The sequence below is a fragment of the Acipenser ruthenus genome, chromosome 1, assembly GCF_902713425.1.
Source record: "Acipenser ruthenus chromosome 1, fAciRut3.2 maternal haplotype, whole genome shotgun sequence".
Taxonomy (NCBI): domain Eukaryota; kingdom Metazoa; phylum Chordata; class Actinopteri; order Acipenseriformes; family Acipenseridae; genus Acipenser; species Acipenser ruthenus.
In genome coordinates, this window is record NC_081189.1 from 79,911,778 (window position 1) to 79,937,777 (window position 26,000).

A 26,000-nucleotide genomic window follows, 5' to 3' on the forward strand; every position below is an offset into this window, starting at 1 on the left:
GTGGACAGCAGATGAGGGACTATCACCAAACTAATCTTAGTGGTGTGAATGTGCAACCTGAAGGACCCTAGTGCCTAATGAAAACATAGAGGGATCTACCACATTGACTTGGTAGAACCTGGTGAATGTATGCAGAGTAGCCCAGCTAGCCGCAGTACAGATATCAGTCATTGAGGCACCTCTAAAGAGGGCCCATTATTATTATTATTATTATTATTATTATTATTATTATTATTATTATTATTATTATTATTATTATTATTATTATTATTATTTTTATTTATTTCTTAGCATACGCCCTTATCCAGGGCGACTTACAATTGTTACAAGATATCACATTATACAGATATCACATTATTTTTACATACAATTACCCATTTATACAGCTGGGTTTTTACTGGAGCAATCTAGGTAAAGTACCTTGCTCAAGGGTACAACAGCAGTGTCCTCCACTGGGGATTGAACCCACAACCCTCTGGTCAAGAGTCCAGAGCCCTAACCACTACTCCACACTGCTGCCCATGACATAGCCACTTCTCTGGTAGACTGTGCGGCCACCCTCCCAGGTGGGGGTAGGCCGTCATTAGTATATGCAGTTGAAACTGTATCCACAATCCAATGGGACAGTCGCTGCTTCGAGAGGGCTTCACCCAGGGTCCTTTCACCATGACAGATGAAGAGCTGGTCAGACTGACGCATCGCTCTCGTCCTATCCACATAACATCTCAATGCCTGAACCGGACAGAGGGAATTTAATCTCTGATTCTCCTCTGAAGAAAAAGGAGGGGGATGGAAAGCCTCTAGTTCCACCGATTGATTCAAGTGGAAAGCCGTAACCACATAAGGCGGGGTTTGTGTGTAACGACACCCTGTTTCCATCATCCCAAACACACATACAGGAGATGGGCACTGATAGAGCCTGTAGCTCACTAACCCGCTTAGCAGAGGAGATGGCTAACCAAAAGGCTGTCTTCATAGAGAGATATTTCAACTCTATGGATTGTTTAGGCTCAAACGGGGCCTTAGTGAGAGCCTCCAATACCACATTTAGACTCCATTCGGGGAGGACGTCCTTTCTAGGAGGACGTAACCTCTGCACGCCCTTTAGAAAATGGGTTGTTAGTTTATGAGCGACCAGGGACAATGAGTCAATGGGGACATGGCATGCAGATATGGCTGCTAGGTACACTTTCAGCATAGAGGGGGATCTACCCTCCTCTAGCAAGTCTTGCAGAAATTGTAAGATGATTGCTATAGGGCAATAATTGAGGTCATGCCCTCTGGCATACAATGACCTTGTGGAGGGGGCCCTAGCATTCTGCAGTGTACTGACAACTGTGTCTGAGAACCCTAAGGTTTGACAGACGGTCCCGTTCAGGGGCCAGACCCACAGTTGGAGTCTGCCTGTTTCTGGGTGCTGGAGCGTGCCTCTCTCCTGACTGAGGAGATTCATGCACAGCAGAATCTTCCAGGGCTGGCCTTGCAGCAGCAGTCAGTGGTTTGCAAACCAGATTCTCCTGGGCCATTTGGGGTCCACCAGGAGAACTGTCGCCTCTTCTCTCCAAACTTTCTCTAGGAAGGCCTGGAGCAACAGTATTGGCGGGAATGCGTACAAGAGCGTCCTGGGCCACGAGTGGGCTCGGGCGTCGACGCCTAGTGAACCGGCGCAGCGGTGGAGGGAGAACCATAGTGGGCAGTGAGTCATCACTGCCAAAGCAGAGAGGCACGAGGCTCTGTGGCATCAGGGGCATCAGGGGCACGAGGGCGCCGAGCGTCCACACCGAGGGCACCAAAGCACCGAGACTCTAAGGCACCGAGGCACTGAGGGCACCGAACACCAGGGGCGTAAGCACCGAGGTTACTGGGCCGGATGTCTAGCCTGGACCGCGTGCAGTCACACAACCAGAGCAGCACGCAGCTTGCAGCAATGTGGAGCACTGCCTACAGACAGTATACAGAAAAAAGAAAGAAAGAGAGAGCTTTTTTTTTTTTTTTTTATTTTAAGACCGAGCGCACCGAGATGGGTGGTCAGTGTATGCGAGTCTACTCTACAGTGGGCTGAATCAGACCCAGTGGAGGAAGCACACGTTGTTGTATTTTTTTTAAAACCGTGAAAAACAAACAGACACACTCACACACAGGAGAAGCTGAAGGGTAGGGTATTATTATTATTATTATCATTTTTAGGCTGCACACACCGAGTGTGGGGCCAAGTCAGCACTGGGTCCCGGTGGAGGAATACTCTCTTTTCTCTCTTTTCTTTCTTTTATTATAATTTTTGTTTTTAGCTGCAAAAGCAGAGGAAAAACACAGACAGTAGATGCTGTAGGTTAGAAAAAAGCAGATTACAGTCGGCAAGCGATGTAGGCTGTTGAAAGATAGATTTTTTTTTTTTTAAACGGAGCGCAGTGGTGCAGCATTTCAGGCTTAGTCCTCAGAAGCCGAGTTTCTGATTCAAGGGAAGTGGCAAGCTGACTTCCACCAATAAACTGCAGGGGAAATAACAGAAAACTAGAAGTGAGAGCTCTTTTACAAGATTTAATCACGCAACTGGAGAGGTTAGTTTATACCTACCTGATTGTAGGCGGGACCGAGGACATCACTCCCCAGAGGGGCCTATCAGCAGCTCTGACATAAAATGCTCAGTAAATATCTGACCTGTGGCAGGCATATCCCAAAAGTATAGTTGTTGGTCGTCTTCAAATTGATAGCGAACAAGCCGTTTCAGTTAAATTGCCATTCACTGTACTTTCTTGCTGCAGTGGATGATGACCTTTCCAGGATGAGCATGTCTCTCTAATGCTCAATTCGAGTGTAATTGCTATAGATAAAGCAGCAGTGGAGGGCAATTGTAAATAAAATACTTTTGTAAAACAATTTGTGGTCTGCACAGTAATATGTTGCAGAATTGTATTCAGTGTATCAACTTATACTTATATATAAACTTAACTCTAGCATACCCAAGCAACATCACGTACTTCCTAATGTGTTTTATTGCCATTGCACCTAATAGAATAAGATTATGCATGGATGCAACAAATGTTTTAGAATGAAAAATGTTTTATAAAATCCATGTGACAATCTTATTTACAGTACAGGATAGATATCAAACAGACACAAGATGTTCACACAAAGTTTTCTTTGGTAGCAGATGTGTCAGGATATTTAACCAAACCTGAGCCTCAGCCTGTTTCTGTTTATTGCCGGAAGTCTTCAATGATCCTTTTCTTTCAAATGCAGTATGATCATAATTGAACTTTAAAGTGCAGTCTGTGGTGAACAATGAAGCAAAAAATAGCCCTGTGACAGGATAGCGTCACGGCCCAAGCTGTTACTGGCTGAGACTCTGAGGCGCACATTTATTACACAAATAAAAGAAACAGGAACAAGCCAACAACAGCACAAGGACCAAAACAAAAGGTTTAAATAAAACAAAACAGTACAATACAATATAGGTTGAGCCTTTGCCTTCACAATAACTTTTACAAAAATCACCAAATTGGGGAGAAAATTAGAAAAAATAATTGACAATTCCAGATTAAAAAAAAGAAAAAATAGAGAGCTTGTTGGAATGAAAACCAGAAGACCCTGCGGCCCTCGAGGACTGGAGTTTGACACCCCTGCTTTAAGGGAAAGTGTTTTTTTTTTTTAATACTGTCTGTTATGATTTTTATGTCTTCTAAGCACTTAGTCAACAAGAGGACCACTAAATGTAAGCTTAAATATACTAAAATACTTTTGACTGAATGGGACTTAATGATTTATAATGGATGTTATATTAGGCTCTACAGAATGCAGAATGATATTAACAGATTAATTGTTGACCTCAAAATATTTGGTTCACCTCCCAAACATTAGTCCAACATATAATGTCCAGTTAAAAGAGGGAAGCTTGGGGTTCTAGTAACTAGTTTCAACAGAGTAGCAGTGATCAAACAGAAACCAGGAACCAGTGCACATATTTCTGTTAAAATCCAACAAAAGTAAATTAAAAAAAATGTATACTGAAAATCTGACATTTCACTATATTTATGCAAAGATTAAGAAAAGCTGGCTGCTCAGCCTTTTACCAAGGCCATTTGGTTTACAGAATGCATCTAGAATAAACCGAGCACATAAGATTTGTCCCCTGATACACAAAATAACATAATGTGGAAATCTCCAATTTCAGCCAAGGCACACTAAGGCAGCAAGGGATATGAGTTGTTGTTTTGGAAATCCTTGATACAAGCTTGACTAATAGACATTAATAAAAGCCTATGAATGTTGACCTAGATTCAGTAAGAACAGAGCTCCCATTACTTTAAAATCATCCAAATAATGTACCAAAGTATGATCTGATTCACAATGAATCTAATGACTAAATATGACAAGCCCTGTGTGCTATTTTACTGATATTTCACTCTGTTATGTGTGAATGTTTAAAATGTAGTTTTCTGTAGTTTATACTGTGTATATAGGGCATTTTAAACAGTATTTTCTATCTTTTGTAATTTTCTTTTTTTTATCAATATACTGTAGTATTTATCTCCTTTTAGGAAATCACAGACAACCCTGTTGGCATAAATCCATTCACCCATCCATTTAAATAATTGGGAAGTGATTAAAAAAAAAAACATGGAAACTAACTACACAGTTAAAATCAGTTACAATCACTGTCAATATTAACTGGTAACAAAATATATATATATATATATATATATATTTTTTTATTTTTTTATTTAGTCGTAGCCAGTGATTTTTACCCAGTTTTCTCCCCAATTTAGAATCACCAATTGTGTTATTATTACTCCCGGTTCACCGCTGCAACCTCCCCCACCCGGCGACTTGGGAAACGGAGGCTGAAACACGCGTCCTGTGAAACAACATGTTCCTGCCAAGCAATCATTTTTCGCACTGCGGTTCCACAGCAAAGCCATCAGACCTAAGGTGCCGGAGGACAACACAGATCTGAATGGCTCCACTGCAGACGCCCTATCATCCACAGGGGTCGCTGGTGCGAGGTGAACCGTGGATTGCCTCCCTACCCAGGCAGCGCTAGGTCAATTTTGCACCGCCCCCTGGGAACCTCCGGTCACGGTCAGCAATGACATAGCCTGGATTTGAACCTGCCATCTCCAGGCTATAGGGAGCACCCTGCACTCCACGTGAAGCGCCTTTACTGGTTGCGCCACTCGGGAGCCCACAAATATTATTTTTAAGTTCATAAATTAATCATTTAGATTGTTGTTAGCATTTTTCATGTTTCAAATTTTACTTTAAGTTTGAATATATGTAGCTACTTGTAGCACCACCACACAAATTGTTTCCAGTCAGCATAATTTTGTGTTGCCCTCAAATAGTTTCAAGGAAATAGTGGTACACAGTAACAATGATTATATTAAGCATCACAACATGGTGCATATATAAATCTCAGAGTTCCTGTAAAAAAAAAAAAGGTGGGACTGCAAACGGATTAAATCCACAACCACTCAAAGGATATTAGCTCCCTGGGGCACACTTTGTACTGGAGAAATTGGAAACTCAACTGGTACTTTCCAATATTAATCACTTGCTGAAATTGTAGCTTTTAACTACAGTAAAAAATATTTACAATTTAAAATTCTGTGAACCTATGGTAAAATAAATAAATAAATAAATAAATAAATAAAATCTTAGTGTGTTTATGCTTTCTGTCAGTAATCTGAGCCAATTTTATAGACAAAATGTATTTTGTGATATTGCACCCTCAGGTCGTAGAAATATGCAAATAAATGTAACAGTCTAACTTTGGGCTGTGATATTACATTGGGTGAAATCCACCATATTATTTTTTTTAATAAAATGTAAGAATAAATGGAATTCTGTGGGTAAAAAAAACACATCACAAAATAGACTTTACTGCATCATTATGGAGATATTATTTTACAGACAATTGTAGATTAGCAAAATGCATTTTCAAATTTTATTAAATTATGCTATGAATCCAAATGCTACTGTTCCTGTTAATTTGTAAACTTTAATTATTTGGGGGTCAATGGTTCTCTCAAAGTTACTATACCTTTTCATACTAATCAAGTAAAGCTTTCCAATGCTGAAAATATACAGTTAATTTAATGCAGCAACGTCTTATATAAATAAGTAAGATTCGATACCGTTAGATACTGCAGTGTACAAGCATCACAGGGAGCTGTACAAACCAGAAGAATCTCTGCAATTTGTAGTCAGCAAAAGCCTGATACAAAAGTTTACTTGGAGCCCTGAAAGCCCTGCACTCCAAATAGCCATGGTAAGAGAAACTAGAGTAAGATTCTGTGTTGTATATTAAAAGAAAACAACTCCAATGATGTGCAACATCTGAAAAAAGCGACAGTGACTACAATGTTAAATCTGAATCTCTTGCACACCCCTGTGTCCAGTCTTTGATGATCCTATTTCTCCCACCTCTGTGCAGGGTGTGCTGTCCAACATCTCCTCCATCACGGACATGGGCGGCTTTGACCCCGTATGGCTCTTTATCGTGGTCGGGGGGGTGATGTTCATCCTGGGCTTTGCCGGCTGCATCGGGGCCCTGAGAGAAAACACATTTCTACTCAAGTTTGTAAGTCAGCAATGCTATGATGCTAAACATCTGTCTGGACCTTCAAGTGCAACAAATTCACCCAATTAAATTGCTGACCAAGAAATAAGTACTACAGCAATACTAAAATAAATGTATGTACAAATAGCAGGGTTGATCTTGCTGATAGCCCGGAGAATACCTTTCTGACCTCAAGTCATTTCTAAGAGAAAGCTGTGGTGTTCTGCTGTGCCTGGTATGTGAAGGACCATTGTTCAACCTTGCTGAAGCCCGGACTAGACTAGACTGGTTGGGCTAACGAAGGCAATATCTTGAGAACACTTCACACATATTTCATGAAAACTGTAATTTCTAGCTAACAAAATAATTCCATACATTCTCCACACCATGCTCATCAGTTTACTCTATAGATCTCAAAAGTGTAGTTTTGAAAATGTATTGTAGGAAAAATTAAACAGGATATCTGGTAATACAACAGGTTAAAGAGGTCTCATGTTGAATCCCTTCCTTTCAGATAGTATTGCACTTTCATGGTCATTTCACCTACAGAGTTTTTTCTGCTCCTTATTTCTTCTTAGAACCACCTGTTTCCTCAAGGACTGACTTATTTTGCAGCCAGTAATATACTTGACCCAAATTCACTACTGAGGTGAAATGACCCAGGAAGTGAAGCAGTGAGAGGTTTCCTGGAAGAGAATGGAAGCAAACTGCACATTTGAGACTTACAGTAGCAGAAGTGCACAACAAGTATAATGTTGTAAATCTGTGTAAATATTTCATTAAATGAAAACATACATTACGTGTGTAATTTTAAGAACAAAACTAAAAAAAAAGCTTTAGGTCTCCAGAGCAGTTGCTTTGATTAAATTCCAGCAACAGAGAAAAAAAACTAATAGAAGGAGGCTGCTTTCCCTTTGGATGAGCTTTCTCTTAGAAGATCCAAGAAAGGAATAAAGCTATTGGACCTGGCATTCATGCCAGAAATTGCACATACTCTGGATTGTTAATTATGTATTTGTTATTTTAGTAATGTTTTGTTGAGGTATATTTTATCTGTTGTTGCTGGGCTGCATAGTGACGTATCAAGCTGTTTCTGAGAACCTGGAGATATAAAGAATTTGGCAGTCCCCCTGCACTAGCAGAGAGAGTTCCCAGTCTGTTCAACTCCATTGGGCTATGGACCAGAGTGCAGTGACTGGGTTGAACCTGTGGAAAATGAATCATGGATATAAAAAAAAAAAAACCTGGCTGTGTTGATTCAGGAAAGGAACCGAAAGAATAAGCATATGTGTACGTATGAATGCGTGCAATGCCAGCAGCTTTAGAGTGTTTTAGTTACCGTTGTCATCATACTTTAGGAGGTACATCAAAGCAAAGCAGACTGCTTGGAAATTGATGGAGAGAGCCATGGAAAAGGGCTGTGTGTTGGGGACTGTAGATATTGCTGTAAGATCCTGGGGTTTGTTTGTTTTAGGCAAAAAAAAAGAATAAAGGACTGGACTGTGACTGTGGGGACGTGAGGATTCATAACCAGAAAGACTTGTTATCTACTTATGTGTCATGAATGTATGTATTTGAATCCACTCCCATATTAAGGGACTGGGTTAGAATAGCAGTATAGAAGAATTACTAACTGGAGAAAGTCGTATTTATTGGGAGTTAAAACGTTATATAAGATAATCATGGTTTTTAGATGAAAAACTGAAAATATCATTATCATCCAGCCCTACCCAGGTTTATGCAGGCTTATGTGCTGATGAAGTTTGTCTTCTTCACTTTGCAGTTCTCCGTTTTCTTGGGGATTATTTTCTTCCTGGAGCTGACTGCAGGGGTCCTGGCTTTTGTGTTCAAAGACTGGATTAAAGATCAACTCAATTTCTTCATAAACAACAACATCAGGGCGTACCGTGATGATATTGACCTGCAGAACCTCATTGATTTCACCCAGGAATACGTAAGGAGCCTGTATAGATGATGACTAATCAAATGAGATGCTTTAAGCTGGCAGGAGAATGTAATTGCTGTTTTTTCTACCCAGCACCCTGGCTGTTGCTCAGAAAGATGCTCTGAATGAATAATCAGTGTGTACGTGCAGCTCCCCGGCTCCTCACTAAGAACTCAATATATGGAATACAAACAATTCAAATAAAAGTAGATAACATTATGGGATTAGGCCTTATCCATAAAGTGTAAAACTATTAATATTCTGTTGTATTTTGTCCCCCTGCTGGTGAGGCATATGGTTGTACATAAACAAACATATTACACTAGAGCTTTACATTTAGAGTGCTGAATATATGATGAAACATGGTTAGTATTGGACATTCTTTTGGACACTATTGAGAGTATCAGAATCTGAGGATATATGGAAGAACTGTATGTCACACTCACATTTTTACATTTATGTACAGTATGGAGGTCCTGTCCTAATTTTCATGTGACTTGTAGCTTTAATTTTGTATTGTGCTGTGATGTAGGTTACTAACATTCTTTTTTTATCACACAGTATAGCTTTGTTGGTTATTTTGTATATAATTTGGCTACTGGTATTTAATAATTTGCTAAATTGTGTATTGGTTCATATTAGTTCAAAATCGGACATCTGTTTGCAACATTACTGTACATTGTTTTACATGGGCTATTACTTTTTCCTCAATGTAAGAGTTTTTTTCAATTATCAATAGTTCAAAGGGCAATGAAATCCCTCAAGGTGATATAAATGTATTTAGAAAGACCAATGAGAGCCTAAGCATATGAAGTGGAGAATTGAACGAGCCATTTTCTGTGCATCTGTATCCCAAATGAACCTTGTAATGTACCGTAATCTACTGTATAATGCCTCATGGTGCTGGTGCTGTAGTAAAACGTGACTGACTCACATTTCAGAGCAAAGGAGCAAGCAGTACACATACCCTGGCAGCTTGGTTGCATTTGACAGTCCTGCTATTTCATTCCCTTGGTTTTACAGTGGGAGTGCTGCGGTGCATTTGGAGCTGACGACTGGAATCTGAACATTTACTTCAACTGCACAGATAGCAATGCTAGCCGAGAGCGATGCGGCGTGCCATTCTCCTGCTGCACCAAAGACCCTGCAGTAAGTTGGCCTTGTCAGTGTTATATTAGTATGCTGTAACTTGCTTTTCACTGCTAAAGCACTCAGTGTTGTAGTTGCCATTCAATTATAAGCAGATTCTTAATCCTGTAAAACGAATAAAAAAGCTCTGTATATAAACTAGCTTTAAAAAAGGACTTGCATTACTAAATGCGGGTTCTACAACTCTTGAATGAATTTGTTTTTATACAATGTTAAAATGACACACTCTCTACAAAGCACTGCATTAGAGAAGACACAAAACACCCTTTGTGCAGCGCCTCAAATTTTGTTTTAACATCAAGCAATTGGCCGACATTGTGAATTTTGTTTTAATACCAACATTTATACTGTCTTAGCTGAGGCAGCGCACAGAATTTAGATTGAATTAGTCTTCATGTTTCCAAATACTGTCCCCATTCTTGTTGGAAGTAGTAAATAGGGACATTTTGCACGTCTTTCTTTGCAATCCTCTGGTCTATTTACCTCAATAGGTATTTGTTATGAAATTATGAACCGAGTAAACCACTGGCCAGGTCTAAAGTCGTGAATGAATTACCTGCCATGTCCTATTGTCTCAGTTCTGTATTACTTTCTCTGTTTTCCGGCCCATTTGGTCAGAATACGAATAGAATCATTTTAATAGGAGGATACAGTACACAGTGGTGTTTGTTATGAAATTTTGACCAGTAGTATCAAAACCATTAAAAAGCCTTTAGAACAGTAAGTACAGTATGGTTTACATAATATGGAATAAAAGCGGCAACATTTTAAGAAATAAAGTTCAACCATGTTTAACAACCATAATTTGAAAAATAACACATTTTATTTTAAATGTGATACTGTTTTGAATGTACATATCAATACTAAATGATTTCTCCTCTAGGAGGATGTAATAAACACCCAGTGTGGCTATGATGTAAGGGCAAAAGTGGTAAGTCTACAACCAAAGTGTTGTTATTTTTCTTTTCAACAGAAAGAAGCCTAACTAAATCACTTGTCATTCAGGTCCTGTGCAGCACAGCAGCTCTCCCAATAGCTAAGCCCTAGCACCAGGCACTGATGGATTGTTCTAAAGCAACAGGCAGCAGTTTTGTGCACAGTTCTTAGCAGATTGTCTGTCTATAATATCTGGAGAACAAGTTCTTGAAACTGGCAACTAAATTATTATTATTATTATTATTATTATTATTTATTTCTTAGCAGACGCCCTTATCCAGGGCGACTTACAATTGTTACAAGATATCACATTATACATTATTTCACATTATACAGATATCACATTATTTTACATACAATTACCCATTTATACAGTTGTTTTTTTACTGGAGCAATCTAGGTAAAGTATCTTGCTCAAGGGTACAACAGCAGTGTCCCCCACTGGGGATTGAACCCACAACCCTCCGGTCAAGAGTCCAGAGCCCTAACCACTACTCCACACTGCTGCCCTTGAAATTGAACTGTTAATTTACTTGATGGATACCATGCATTTTCAAAAGTATTGTAATAAATACAGTAGCAGGAGGGTATCACACACTTTTCCTGTTAGGCCAGAGTTGCTCCCAGAAATGACTTCATATGAAATAGCTAATATATTTACATAGGACACGTTTCTAACCATCATAAACTCCACAGGTACATCTAACCCTACATCTTTTTTTAAATGTCGCTGTGTTTAACAGCCACCCCAAATGTGTTTGCTTACATAAAGGTTTTGACGAGGTCAAGCGCAGAGTGGCTTGATGTACGGGGGTTATTTTTTGCAATTCTCTGACTGTGTGCTGCTGTTTTCACGAAGATGCTTCCCCATTGAAATTTACACTATGTGTAATATGTGAGTCGGAAGTGAATCGTCTAATAAGGACCTTCAACTGCTATCGACCACCATGTTAAATGATAGAGAAGAAAAATACAGTATGTCTAACAATGAAACTAAGGGCTGTGTTATTTCTCAGTCTAATGGATATGCAATATGAAAATAGATGTAGTTCTGGTAAAAGGGAAATAAACAGATGTACAGTATTTACAGAAACTGTGATAGTGACATACATATTTCATACAGAATTAATTAGGTTATGCATTATCATCGCAGCACAATGGAAAATTGGGCCAAATGTGTGATAAGAAAAATAATAAATGTGGCCACATATTAAAATCTTCCATGGGGCTGTCAAAACTACTAAAGAAAAAAGTGAGTTACTACAACTAGTAAAAAGGTTTTAACTAATATATATTCTTCCTTTTTCCCCTTTATGTTACGGTGTACGTGAAGGAATCTGAGCAACAAAACTTTATCTACATCAAGGGCTGTGTGCCACAGTTTGAGAAGTGGCTACAAGACAATTTAACAGTAGTAGCAGGGATCTTTATTGGAGTTGCATTATTACAGGTAAGAGGGGTTTGCTCATTTAGAGCTTACATTGATTACATTGATTTATAACAGCGTTTCCTTTTGGCATGCGCAACAAACTTTAATATAAGCTGGACCACATTTCCTAAGCAGCCAAATAAATTATTCACTGTTAAATCAGAAGCCGTGATGTGTGCCAGTGCTAGTGTGTTTGATGAGGTAGTCATGTTGTCAAGCAGCAATGGTAAAGCGGTAAATAGAAAATATTTACCCAGCTTGCTTATATTGACAAAATAACTCTTTTTTTGTTCCTTTTTTAAAAGGATTTATTTAAGCAGTAATGCTTAAGTGAGTTGTGTTGGAGCCAGTAAGTGGTAAATAAACTGTGATACCAGAGGCCATTCTTCTTCGTCATTTTCAATAAACAGGGAAGCAGGTGTCCAAGCATTTTCTCAGTAACTGTAATCACTATAATACCAATCTGTTTTTGGTTTTGTGCAGTGATATTCTTCTATATTGTACAGTGGGTTTACATGTTTTTACATTTAAAACTAGAAGCTGTACCAGTTACAGACATCACATGAGTACATTATTTAACGTGGAATGTTATTGTGTTAATGCTATCGTAGTGAATTAGTCTACGTACTAAAGTTGTACACTGCATGTTGTCGTGTTTAACGTCACACAAAAGTTGTGTGTGACAACAGAGCCACAATTCAGTGTGTTCACAAGCAGTGACGAACATGTTATGCCTCATGTTTTCATGATAGGAACGCCTGTAATATGTTAAATCCTAGGTGGGGAATATGTGTGTTACTAACTTAGCAGCAAACAGAAGGAGGGGTGGTTTCAACAACATTTAAACAATCAATTTGCCTCTGGATTATCACAAGAAGGGCCTAGATTTAAAGAGCTTTATGTTGGGAAGGTGGCCACAGGGCTTGGAGCTGGTGCATAAAACAGTATTAGCTTAGATGTAAGACTTGAGGATACTTTCCCCCTTATCTAGGGTAGTGACTTAAATGTGTTAACTTACTTTCTGCAATACCCTTAGACTCAAGCAACAAAGAAAACTAAAGCAGAACTATAATTTAAGGTGTTTGATGCAACTGGACACTGGTTTCTACAACTCTTGTCCACCTAAAAAGCATCAATCATTGAAATGAACAAAACTTTGGGGCCTGCCTGCCTGCTTTTGTCTTGGAGTACAGGTATCACTAGTAAAAAAGTCCCGCATAAAAGATTCATTCTCAAACTGAACGCAGTAGGGATTCAAGGAAATGCATGCACATGGATTAGGGAGTGGTTAACATGTTGAAAACAGAAAGTACTGATTAGAGGAGAAACCTCAAAATGGAGCGAGGTAACCAGTGGTGTACCACAGGGATCAGTATTGGGTCCTCTGCTATTCCCAATCTACATTAATGATTTAGATTTTGGTATAGTAGGGCAGCAGTGTGGAGTAGTGGTTAGGGCTCTGGACTCTTGACCGGACGGGTCGTGGGTTCAGTCCCAAGTGGGGGACACTGCTGCTGTACTCTTGAGGTTCAAGGTACTTTACCTAGATTGCTCCAGTAAAAATCCAACTGTATAAATGGGTAATTGTATGTAAAAGTAATGTGTAAAAAATAATGTAATTGTATGTAAAAATAATGTGATATCTTGTAACAATTGTAAGTCGCCCTGGATAAGGGCGTCTGCTAAGAAATAAATAATAATAATAATAATAATAATAATAATAATAATAATATAGTGAGCAAACTTGTTAAATTTGCAAACAACTCAAAAATAGGAGTGGCGGCAGACACTGTTGCAGCAGTTGCAAAATGATCTAGACAGCATTCAGAACTGGGCAGACACATGACAAATGACATTTAATAGGAGGCTGTGTGGTCCAGTGGTTAAAGAAACGGCCTTGTAACCAGGAGGTCCCCGGTTCAAATCCCACCTCAGCCACTGACTCATTGTGTGACCCTGAGCAAGTCACTTAACCTCCTTGTGTTTCGTTTTTCGGGTGAGACGTAGTTGTAAGTGAATCTGCAGCTGATGCATAGTTCACACACCCTAGTTGCTGTAAGTCGTCTTGAATAAAGGCGTCTGCTAAATAAACAAATAATAATAGAGTAAAGTGTAAGGTACTGCACGCAGGCAATAAAAATGTGCATTATAAATATCATATGGGAGATACTGAAATTGAAGAAGGAATCTATGAAAAAGACCTAGGAGTTTATGTTGACTCAGAAATGTCTTCATCTAGACAATGTGGGGAAGCTATAAAAAAGGCCAAGATGCTCGGATATATTGTGAAAAGTGTTGAATTTAAATCAAGGGAAGTAATGTTAAAACTTTACAATGCATTAGTAAGACCTCTAGAATATTGTGTTCAGTTCTGGTCGCCTCTTTACAAAAAGGATATTGCTGCTCTAAAAAGAGTGCAAAGAAGAGCAACCAAAATTATCCCGGGTTTAAAAGGCATGTCGTATGCAGACAGGCTAAAAGAATTGAATCTATTCAGTCTTGAACAAAGAAGACTTCGCAGTGATCTGATTCAAGCATTCAAAATTCTAAAAGGTATTCTAAAAGGGGGGACTTTTTTGACCTGAAAAAAGAAACAAGGACCAGGGTTCACAAATGGAGATTAGATAAAGGGGCATTCAGAACAGAAAATAGGAGGCACAGAGAATTGTGAGGGTCTGGAACCAACTCCCCAGTAATGTTGTTGAAGCTGACACCCTGGGATCCTTCAAGAAGCTGCTTGATAAGATTCTGGGATCAATAAGCTACTAACAACCAAACGAGCAAGATGGGCCGAATGGCCTCCTCTCGTTTGTAAACTTTCTTATGTTCTAATGTGACTTATAATAATCTATTTTTCTATTATTAACTTTCAGATTTTTGGGATCTGCTTGGCACAGAATCTAGTGAGCGACATTGAGGCTGTGAGGGCCAGCTGGTGAGATAACTATAACATTTGTAAAAATGCAAAAACCACACTAGCCACTGCATTTATATTTATACAGTACAAAAATTGATATAGAATCGCAAAGTTATTTTCACTGTAGTATTTTCAGAACTGTTCTAGGATTATTTTAAAGCATGCCACCTAGTGGAAATCACTCAAAATTACATCTATTTTTGATTATGCTTTGCAAGGACCAAATACTTCATTTAAATTTAAAATTAGTTTAAAAAATGGGAACACTCACAAAATCACTAAACATTGCTGAGTAGAATCCTGTACTTGGTACAAAGAAAATGTTTGGAAATCTCATTAATTTGATACTGTTACAAGTTTAAAAATTGAGTTAAGAAAGTTGGAAAACACAAAATGGCAATGTTAATGGATCACTGCGGCTAGTTAAAAATGATAGGATATCCCCCTTGCATGTAGGCTGTAATGCACCCAGTCCAAAGGTTTTCTCATACTACAAAGGACAACAAATCAGAAACATAGCCTTTATGAGTCTGTCCACAGTAAAGATGAATCAATTTCAGTGTATCATTACACCCACCAGCTCACAACAAACCTGCTCTTTCCCATCCTGTTCAGTTAGGATGACTCACTTTATTACAGGCTGATGGTGGCTGCAAAGTTTAATATACATATAATTAATTTTCATGAATGTTTTTGTTGTTCTGCTGAAAAATGTCAAGAGCTGCTGTTTTTTATTTTTTTACTTTAAAAACATCTGACCACTCCTGATTACTTTTAACATTTGCACATAAAAAATAGAAAAAAAATTCTGCCGTGCTTATGTAGCTCTGAGTAGGTATCTGAACATGAAAAGCACTGGTCACTGGATGTAGCAACATAGGTGAGATTTATCAAAGTGTTTATAAGCGCAGGCTTTTAATTTTAGGAGACTGATAACTGTAGCAGACCCCAGGGCGATTTACAATTGTTACAAGATATCACATTATTTTTACATACAATTACCCATTTATACAGTTGGGTTTTTACTGGAGCAATCTAGGTAAAGTACCTTGCTCAAGGGTACAGCAGCAGTGTCCCCCACCTGGGATTGAACCTACGACCCTACGGTCAAGAGTCCAGAGCCCTAACCACTACTCAACACTGCTGCTGCTCCACAATAATTGTGTTCCAGGTTGCACCAATCTTGAGTCATCATTGTTTTTCACTATAACCCCATCTAATCTACATTTATATATACATGGATAGTAGTGGGGCCAGCAGAGTTGAAAGGTCTCATTTATGTATGGGTTTAATGGAATGAAGAATGTTTAGTTTTAGTATGTTTAGTGCCTGGCAGTTAAGATTGCAAGTTAGATCCAGATAAATAAAGATCTAGAACAAAATTAGGAAAACACAATATTGTAGATACCAGAACCACGGATACATGTACAAAGTCAATTAAAATTACATTTGAAGGTTTGGTAAATAGGGACTATAGACTCACTAAATTATTGGTTGGGTTATATTCCTCAAGCATTTGACATGCAGTAACTTGACAGCTGTTGTTTCCAAGCACCAGATTACCGGATCTTCACCATGGATAGAACATCACTGTACACTGTTATACCACACAGTGACAGTGGCATTGCAGCATTTTTTTTTTTTGTGACAGCTATGAAGTTGTGGACTCACACACACAGAATCAAACACTAACTCTTTGGCACTGTTTTCACTAGGTTAGTGTTACTGCACTAAGGTAGGGCCCAGTTTTGCTAACCTGTTCTATGAATTTGTGGAAGAATGTTTCTTTTCCTCTTAAACAATTTGTGTCTTTGATTTCTAGAAGCCTTGATGACTGTTTTGGTACCACCTCTGAAAGTTATCCAAGACAATCTCCTTTTTTTCTTGACATCAGCCTGTCCATCCAGTCTAGTATCAGAGAATGTAGTTTTCCATGGTGATGATAATACTGTCCAATTCCCAAGCCTTAACCATGTGCATTTTAATCATTATTATTTACAGGGGCTACCTGGTTAACACATCATCAACAAGACACACACACACGTGTTACAAAAAACCCATGGAACTTGAATCTCCCGAGGAAACCTCCAGACAGTCTTCCTGCAGTTCCCCCTTTCCACAGCGTCCTTAACCAGACTTCTGTCCATCTTACAGTGACCCCTCCACACCACATTCCTTTACAGAGGTTCACATCTGCCTAGTAGAATGAAGCCTGTGGTCCTCAGTTAATACCACCTGATAACAGGATCTGCTGCTAACTGTACCCACAAGTACCTCTGGGACTGTCATTCACTTTGTCATTTCACTTCCCATTCACAGCCACAATAAGCATTCTGTCTGTGTCCTTTGTCAAGGATTTCAAGACACACAGCCAGATTGGCTAAACTGCACTACGTTTGCACCAGTCTATCTAAAAGAATAAAGAAAATATGACTCAAATGCTTACTGAATTAGGCCCATGTGGTTTATGAAGTATCAGACTTGTGATAGTAGTCCAAAGGACAAGCAATATTTTCAACATTCTAGTCCTTAAAGATAATTATTGAATAGATACAGCAGGCTTACCTTTAATGTAAAACCAATCGTTCGAAAAAATGTAATGTACAGTAGTTGAAAAACATTCAAAATCAAGAACTTTATAAATATATTAAGGAGCGAAGATGTTTTTATTTTAAAAAAGCAGCAGAAATTGGCATAGATGTTGCCCAGCTTTTTAAGACAAATGCTCTGTGTGTTTCTGTTTTATTGTCCTCACAGAACGTTTTTAGCATTTTCTGTATACTACTACTTTAATATGATAATAATGCTCATGTTCCTGCATACCAGTTTTAACCAACCTTATCATTATGAAATAAGAATGCTTTTTAGTAAGCGGTTCGCCTTTCAGGGAACAGTGTACAGGTTCAGAGTATTGCCTTTTGGCCTCTCTCTAGCTCCCCATGCCTTTTCGAAGTGCAGGGAAGCTATACTGGCCCCATTGAGACGACTGGCTTATTGTGCCCAGTCTCCAGCTCAGGCAGACGCTGACACGTAACTGGTCATCGGCCACCTTCAACAGTTGAGTCTTACGGTGAATCATACGAAGAGCCAGCTCACGCCTTCTCAAACAGCCTCCTATTTAGGAGTGTGTTTGGACTCCAGGTCCATGCTGTCCACTCTGTCTGCATGGACAAGCACATGGTAATGACGTGCCAAAACTTCTGGGCTTGAGGGCAGCATCTTCTCAGACCCTACCTTCGGTCTTCTGCGCATGTGTCCTCTGCAGGCATGTGCTTGTCCATGTAGATGATACAACAGTGGTCGCCCAGCCTCCATCGCATGGCCCGTAAACTTTGCTGTGTGCACACAAGAACTTACTGTCACTACGGAGGGTCCCAGTGCCTCAGAGTGGAGACGAACCCCGAGGTGGTAGCCTCATTTGGGAGAGGTTCAGGAATCAACTCACTGTCCCCTCTGGTTCTCTATAATAGGCGATAGGGACCCGCTGGTGGTAGATGCCTTGGCACACCAGTGGCCAAGGCAACTGTTATATGCCTTCCCAACGCTCGCCTTGCTCCCGCTGTGTGTGGAGAAAATCAGGCATTCGGCCAAGGTGTTCCTAGTAGTAGTAGTCTGTTTGCTTGCTATCACCTTAGCAAAGCGGGTCAGGACGATGACACAGAGTTGAGTTTCTCCCTCCATTTTTTAGTCCTAGCTACTTGTTACTGGGGTTTCGTATGGTAACATGGTAAGGCAGCCTCTAGACTTAGAAATGTAGCATTCCTGTCATTCTGCAATATTGCCCTTGCGACGGCTTTGGTATACGCACCCATTCGGTAATAGTTATATTTTGTACTTGATAGGGAGAGGTTATTATCATAATCCTGGTTCCCTGAAATAGAAGTGTAACCATTAACCTTCAAGGTCGCTGCGTCCATGATTGCAGCATGCTTGAAGGAACAATTATGTTGGTAACTGTGTCTGCAGTCTTATGCCCTCTGGGGTGGGCATGACTGCGTCACAGGCGCTGGCGTGGGGCTTTGGTATATCTATTTAGGTTTCTTGGTCTTTACAGGTAAATACCCATGAGGTAATGGTTACATTTCTATTTCAGGGAACCAGGGTTATGACAATAACCTAACGTTCTGCAATATGACTGGATATGACACATGTCAATAAACTGAGATCTGGTCATGTGAACACAATCCCTGCCAGGCAGTGCAGTGCACGAGGGTCAGCAGCCGCTAGAGAGAGAGAAAAAAACAGTACAGCAAGCGAGCGATAAATATCTTGATTTTCTTCCTATGCCTCTGGAAATCGGGACTGTCCCAACCATAGGTTCTGTTGGCATGTATATGATCAGTTTGAAATGTGCACAAAATGGACTAGAATGATCCGCATTAAAATTAAATTAGATATATTTTTATTTAAGTATGTTTGCAAGAATCACACTGCTGTAATCAAAATGTGTCTTTCTTATTGTACAGGGATCCCTATATATCCGCATATCAGATTAGTAAAGAAGGGTTTATAGGTTACAGCGATGGCAGATGTTTTGCAGCACCCCATAAAATGAACACATTTTGCTTCATAAAGTCAAATGAAACCTGCTAAATAATGTAACGTTAACATATTGAATTACATACCGCTTTGTAGTTTCTCATATACTTAATGAAAAACTGACAAATTGAAAAATCTGACATTTCGAAATCTAACATGAAATACAGTACTATTATTATGGCTTCTGGTAGACCTTCGCAATATCAGTTTGTAGTTTCGTTGATTTGACAATGTAAAATAAAAGCTTTAAATTATGTTAATAAAGTATGTCTCAATCCGAAAATTCTAGGTGATGCAAAACTTTTGGCCACAGCTGTAGTCCTCATTATCGGTTCCACTTGTTTCCGATCAGTTAAACCAATTAACGGGATCATCTGTTTGGTACTCTGCAATCAGTATTAAGTTAGTACAGATTTGCAGGATTTTCTAGTCTGCATTTTAGTCCACTAGATGTGGACTAAATCACTGGTACACTGCAATTGACCCAATCGTGTTATTTATTAAAAATAAAAAATCTGATTGTATTCACATCGAAGCAGATGGGTAGAAATATAAAAAGATAAATAATAGATAATATTATATAAGTGCTAGATCTTGGTAATAATATGTCTACAATTGATGCAAGATCGCAAATATGATCCATAGGCCCCCGAGAAATCATTTCAATGTACTCTCCATGAAAAACCCTCATAAGGTGATCTAATTAATTGGTTAGCATAAAATAAATGTAAACGCTATAACAAAATTACAGAACATCTTCCATGAAAAATGATTTGTCAGAGAACTGATGGAGATCAGGCACTGTAGTCTCCTTTTATTTATTCATTTTTATTTAGTTATTTTTTGTTTTCCTCCCGATTTTAGCAATCCCTAATTTCATGTACATCAGTCTCTCAGATGAGCTTCCTACTTTCAGCCTGGGGAGCTCCAGACCGCCTTGGTCCACCAAGCCACGTGGTCCACCAAGCCACGTGGTCCTAGGTGTTCTTGTTCCAATGGAAGACTCGGGGGAGACAGTAATGGACAATAATGTTGAAAATTTGCAGTGGCTGGCCCAGAGTGACAACTTAAACTCCATTAAACCACTGTAGGGCATTTTGGATTGCCACCTTGGGTATCAGACCACCAACCCTTGCTGAAATGCAAACGCTCTGAAGGAGAATTGGAATAATATTCCATCAGATATCTATGAAAATGTAGTGGCCAGTGTTAGTAACAGGACCCGAGCTGTGATTGCTACCAAAGGAAACAAGGATCCGCTGCATATTTCCTTAACGTAGCTTGAAACTTGTTAATTGTTAACTATTTCAGTTCCTTTATTGACAAAATCGATTTTTCTGGATGACCTATGAAAATCTTGGTTTGTTTTTAAATTGCATTTTTAATGCATGTATCTTTGTATTGAAAATGCAGTGTTTCCAAAGTAGTTTGTATTTTGGATTTGGAATATTTTTTTATTGAAAATAAATTTACCTAAGTATTTTGCCCAAGCATGAGTAGAGGTGTCTGTACTTAGATGTCACACATGTATATTTTGAGAACCGCTCATCCACTTGTGACAAAAATTGATTTGATTTGTGAGTTTAGAGATACTTTAGCACAAGTCCTGGCATTCTGGATTGGATAGGATAATGACGACATGGCAGCCTATTTCCTGATATTAGGGAGGGCTGTGATGTGTTCTTGGGAACATTCAGCAGGGGTAATGTAGGTTGCATCTTTTGTTTCTTAATTAATACCTTATCCCTTATCAACTGAACCTTCCACAGCCTTCTCACCAATAACCCCATTTCCTTCTGCCTCTTCAAACCTTCAACCTCTGATCCCCACCTGTAAGTAATCTTCCTCCACTCCACACTTCTTATCATGCTCCCTCTAACTCCGAGCCCATGTTTGAGGAAGACTAATAGCTGGAACATCAGTTGCTAACCTATGTTCCTTTTTCGATTTTCAGCATGGAATAAACCTAACCTTGTTTCTTTTGCAGCTTGTTCACCTGACGCAGAATCTCATCATGATTACATAGGTAAACCTCCACTTTCTCTGAAGAAAAGAACACGAGTCCGCCTTTTCATGGTCTTATAAAGTGAACTAAGGCTAGTTTGTATATTAATGTCAATTGTTAAAGCACATAACTGTTTTATTCAAATTCTGTAATGCAACGTAAAAGAACTTCACTAAGAAAGAGTTAAGCATTTTAACATGACGAAAATTGCAAAAAACTAAAACAAAAAGTATGCTGTTTGTACTTTAACGGTTAAAAGATGTATATAAAAATATGTATGTTTTTAGAATACTATTCTATTATCCTTTTGTTTACATTGAAGGTCTCAAGCATGACAAAGTTTTCCAGGCCATAGAAATGTCAAGTTCCACAAACTGAAAACTGTAAAGAGGAAAGTATCTGCACTATTGTTTTACTATATGTATATATATACACACACTTTTGTAGAAGTTACATGATGCCAATTTTTGTTGAACTTCTGGCAGTGTCAAACACATTCTGTAACTAATTTAAAAAGTCTGACATGCACTGCATGCCTAAAAAACCTTGCATTAGTTTTCCTCATGTATTCAATGATTACATAACACACATCAACAAAAAAAGTTTTGTGTACACTGATAATGAACAGCAAGAGGACACATGCACAAAATTAAAAGACAAGTAATCCCTTACACTTGTCACCAGTAGGGATATCGGAGGATTTAGATTTATCAAGTACCTGGTTTACTTCCCTTACATAAGTTGGTTTCCATTGGTTTCATGAAGCACCCTGAATCTTTATGCTATCAAAGAGTAACATTTAATCTTATGTGACAAGTCGCATGTAGATGTAACATTCTAAAATATTTATATTTTGCTTTAGTTTCAGCAACATTACTTCACCAGCACAACAGCATAGTACAGCTATTTTTTTACCCAGGTCATCTGCAGTGCTCATCTCTTTACAGCTGCATTGCAGACCTTTGCATGCTTGGGGCTGAACAGCAGCAGCAGGCTCTTCTGTCTGCCTCCCTTGGTCCTACCCACCTCCAGCACTTTGTAGGCTGTCCTGGCTTTGTAGTTTAGGTCCTCCATAAATTAGATGCCTGGCACAGCCACTAAGACATCTGAAACAGCATGTTTTTCATTTATCGCCAAACTAAATTGCAACATTTTCTTTCCATTGGGGTCCCGCTTTTATGTTTACATTTACAAATGTGAAGGCCAATAAAAGAAGATAAACACCTTAAACAATGATAAAAAGTTTGAGGACCCAGCAGGCAATGCGAGAGTGGTGACTGAAGTACTACATGCTATTATGTCCGCACTAGTAACTTAAGACAAAGTAACAGTGCACTAGAATCAACTCATATTATTCTTTTTAATAGAACATACTGTATGTGCTTCAAAAAGGCACACAAGGAATGCTAGGCAGTGTTCTGTGAGGCCTATGAGAGGAATCTCACCTGAAGCCTGCCAGCACCATGCCTGACTGCTGCCCTTCACCTTTCAGGAATACTATGTTGACAAGCACCCAAAAACAAATGAAGAAAAGTAAACTGAAGCCCCAAAAGCAAACCCCAAAGGATAATCAGAGTGTCTATTCTTTAGGTTAAAATTGAACCATTTGGGGGGGCTCCCGAGTGGCGCATCCAGTAAAGGCGCTCTGCGCAGAGTGCAGGATGTGCCCGGATATCGCAAGTTCGAATCCAGGCTATGTCACAGCCGACCATGACCGGGAGTTCCTAGGGGCGGCGCACCATTGGCTGAGCGCTGCCCGGGTAGGGAGGGCTTAGGTCGGCAGGGGAATCCACGGCTCACCATGCATCAGCGACCCCTGTGGCCGACAGGGTGCCTGTGGTTCTGCAGTGAAGCTGCCAGATCTGTGTTGTCCTCCAGCACTATAGGTCTGGTGGCATCTCTGTGGATCCGCAGTGCGAAAAATGATGGCTTGGCAGGAGCACGTTTTGGAGGATGCGTGCTCCAGCCACCGTTTCCCGAGTCGGCAGGGGGGTTGCAAGCGGTGAGCCGAGGATACAGATAATAATTGGGCATACTAAATTGGGGAGAAAACGGGTAAAAAAATTGGTGACGACTAAATTTATTATTAAAAAAAAAAAAAATGAAACCATTTGAGTATCATCTAATCTAGGAACTATAGTGGTACATTAACTTTAAATATGCTCCCGAAACAGGAAAGACAATGTAAGTGATGCTATAAGCACAAGGTACCTCTAGGAGATAATGTGTGGTGTATTGTTGAATGGCAAAGTTATGTTTTACTGTAATTGAGAATAGGTTGCCTAATAGAATTGTTTGGTTTTAAAAATGGTAATACACTATGGGGGACATGTATCAAGATCGACCGACGCAGTGCTAAATTCTTTCAACGGCACAAATTTTACCCCATCCCGAATGTATTAACTGCCCTAAAGTTAATGAGGCACGTCGTAAGCTGCCACATTTAAATGCGAAAATTTTGCTGTGCCGGTGTTCTAAAACCCTCAAAATGGGCTCCTGGTAGCACAGATTAACAGATAATCTGTAAAATAGCACCTCCCCTCCAAATGGGCTACCTCATTTGAACAATAGGTAGGTCATTTGGAGAGGAAATAACCCATGTTGACTAAGTGTCTTGACTTTATATTATACTATTATTATTATATGATGGATAAAACCAAATATACATAATGAAAAGGATATAATGAACCAAGTTTATTATATGACGAATACAAACAATTGTACATAATGAAATAGCCTGTATCAAGCTGTAATTTCATCCTGTGGGAGATCAAAAAGGCTGATGCAGACCCTAAATACTCTCCCTTCTTCTCAGTACTCTCCCTCTGTTCATGGGTTGTTCAGGAAGGTTAGGAGCCTGCACTCTGTCGTAAGAAATGCCCCTGAAAATTCGCGATATCACAGATTTCACGGAAATCGTGTATTTGACTGCCTACCGTTAAAAAAAATATATACATTTTATTTTCCTTAGTTGTTCTACATTACTGTACTCTTCACCTCTTCTGTTGATTTCATACCTTTATCAAGTAGAAGCAGCGCTACAGTACACGGTCCGGCACCAATGCTGTGCATTTGGTTACTACGGCAATGGGGTCAAACAAATACCGGCTTCATGATCAGTGAATTCCTCATACTGTACAGTGACATTTCTACATACTACTAGAAATATACAGTGCATAAAGAAAAACCACAAAAGCTTTGGCTTTATCATTTCAGGTTTGCAGTTAACGTTTCTCCCGTGCTTAATATTTTGGGATTAGAGGCAGCAAAACAGGCTATAAATAAAATGGTCATTTTAATTGATGTGTCAACATAAGTTTTAAGGGTCTACAGAACTCGAAAATGTTGCTGAATTTGTCATTCAAGGTTGTTTTTAAAAAATCTATTTTGTCTGCTTGTTCCTTTTTTTTTAAGCCAACACAGACCATTTAAAAGTCTTGTTTCCAGTAGAAGTTTGTTACATTTTTTAAAGATTGTTTCAGTAGTGAACCGAGTCACAATGTACATTTTTAAAGAGTTGACTCAGAAGCTAGGCTAAATGTTAAAATGTTTCAGCCTTGGATTTTGGGTCATGTTCTTGATGAACTATCAATGATAACACATTTTAGGAAACTTACATCAGTAGAATATAATGTAAATAGAATTTTTTTTTTAAAATAAAATGTCAGTTTCATCAAATACTGTGAATTTTCCAGGCCCCTATATTACTGTTGCCATATCCTGTCAGCTGCTTTCTGATTTTTTCTTTGCGCCCAATTAAGACCAATTTGAAATCGGTCTTATTTGTGGACCCTTTTAGGGCCATTTTCTACTGCTTTGTAAATCATTTTAATATCGCAGACATCATTTACAAATGAGCCCCACCTACAATTTGCCCATGCGTATTTTGTTGGTGCTAACACGGCCTTAGCTTGCCAAAAGTGTCATGATACATACAGGGCAATTTTAAGGCGTAAACTTGGCGCTATGGTCTTAATGCAGTCGCAAACACTTGATACATGTCCCCCTTTGTTATCAATAACGTTTCAGTGTAATTTAAAAGCATTTTAGATCAGTATTCACAATCGAAAAATGTTATATGACCTATGTGAGAGAACTGGACTTTTAAGATGTTACTATCCCATTTTGTTAAGCAAACTGTATATGCTTTTTTCTTGTAATGTAGTATTATGTGCTCCCTTATGTAAATCCTCTTTTTTACAAGCAGGTTTTAATGGGTAATAAACGTGTTTTATTAAAACAAAATTTGTGTGTTAATGGAATGTACTGTTTATTTCTGATCATGATCTGATTGAGTATTTAAAACAAATGTAACTTCTGATTGATCGCATGGTGATTTTCACATAGAATAATCCACGTCCTGACAAGCATTCAGTAATAGTCAGATTTATATATGAGTGAATTCGGATATTGAATCCTCACAGGCCTGGTACAGTACCTCTCCTGACAAGATTATTACATCTACAAACATACAGTAGAACCAGAACAGAAGAAAAAAAAAAAACTTTCACAAAAAAAGAG

At 38.9% G+C, this 26,000-nt stretch overlaps 1 protein-coding gene across 6 annotated transcripts in view; it reads left to right on the top strand.

Moving 5' to 3' along the window:
• The window catches only part of LOC117421294 (tetraspanin-5), a 51,720-nt gene extending 28,096 nt beyond the window's left edge, over positions 1 to 23,624 (top strand). Inside the window, exons 3-10 of one of the 6 annotated variants that reach the window (XR_009329547.1) lie at positions 6,434 to 6,580; positions 8,343 to 8,513; positions 9,528 to 9,653; positions 10,537 to 10,584; positions 11,923 to 12,039; positions 14,892 to 14,953; positions 20,339 to 21,500; positions 21,802 to 23,624. Coding sequence is in view for 5 of the 6 variants with exons in the window: in XM_059030472.1 (XP_058886455.1) it covers positions 6,434 to 6,580; positions 8,343 to 8,513; positions 9,528 to 9,653; positions 10,537 to 10,584; positions 11,923 to 12,039; positions 14,892 to 14,953; positions 16,937 to 17,066 (801 nt within the window). In the remaining variant the exon portion in view is untranslated. The other 5 variants (XM_034035503.3, XM_059030472.1, XM_059030496.1 and 2 more) reach the window with 5 other exon arrangements.
• The last annotated feature ends 2,376 nt before the right edge of the window (positions 23,625 to 26,000 follow it).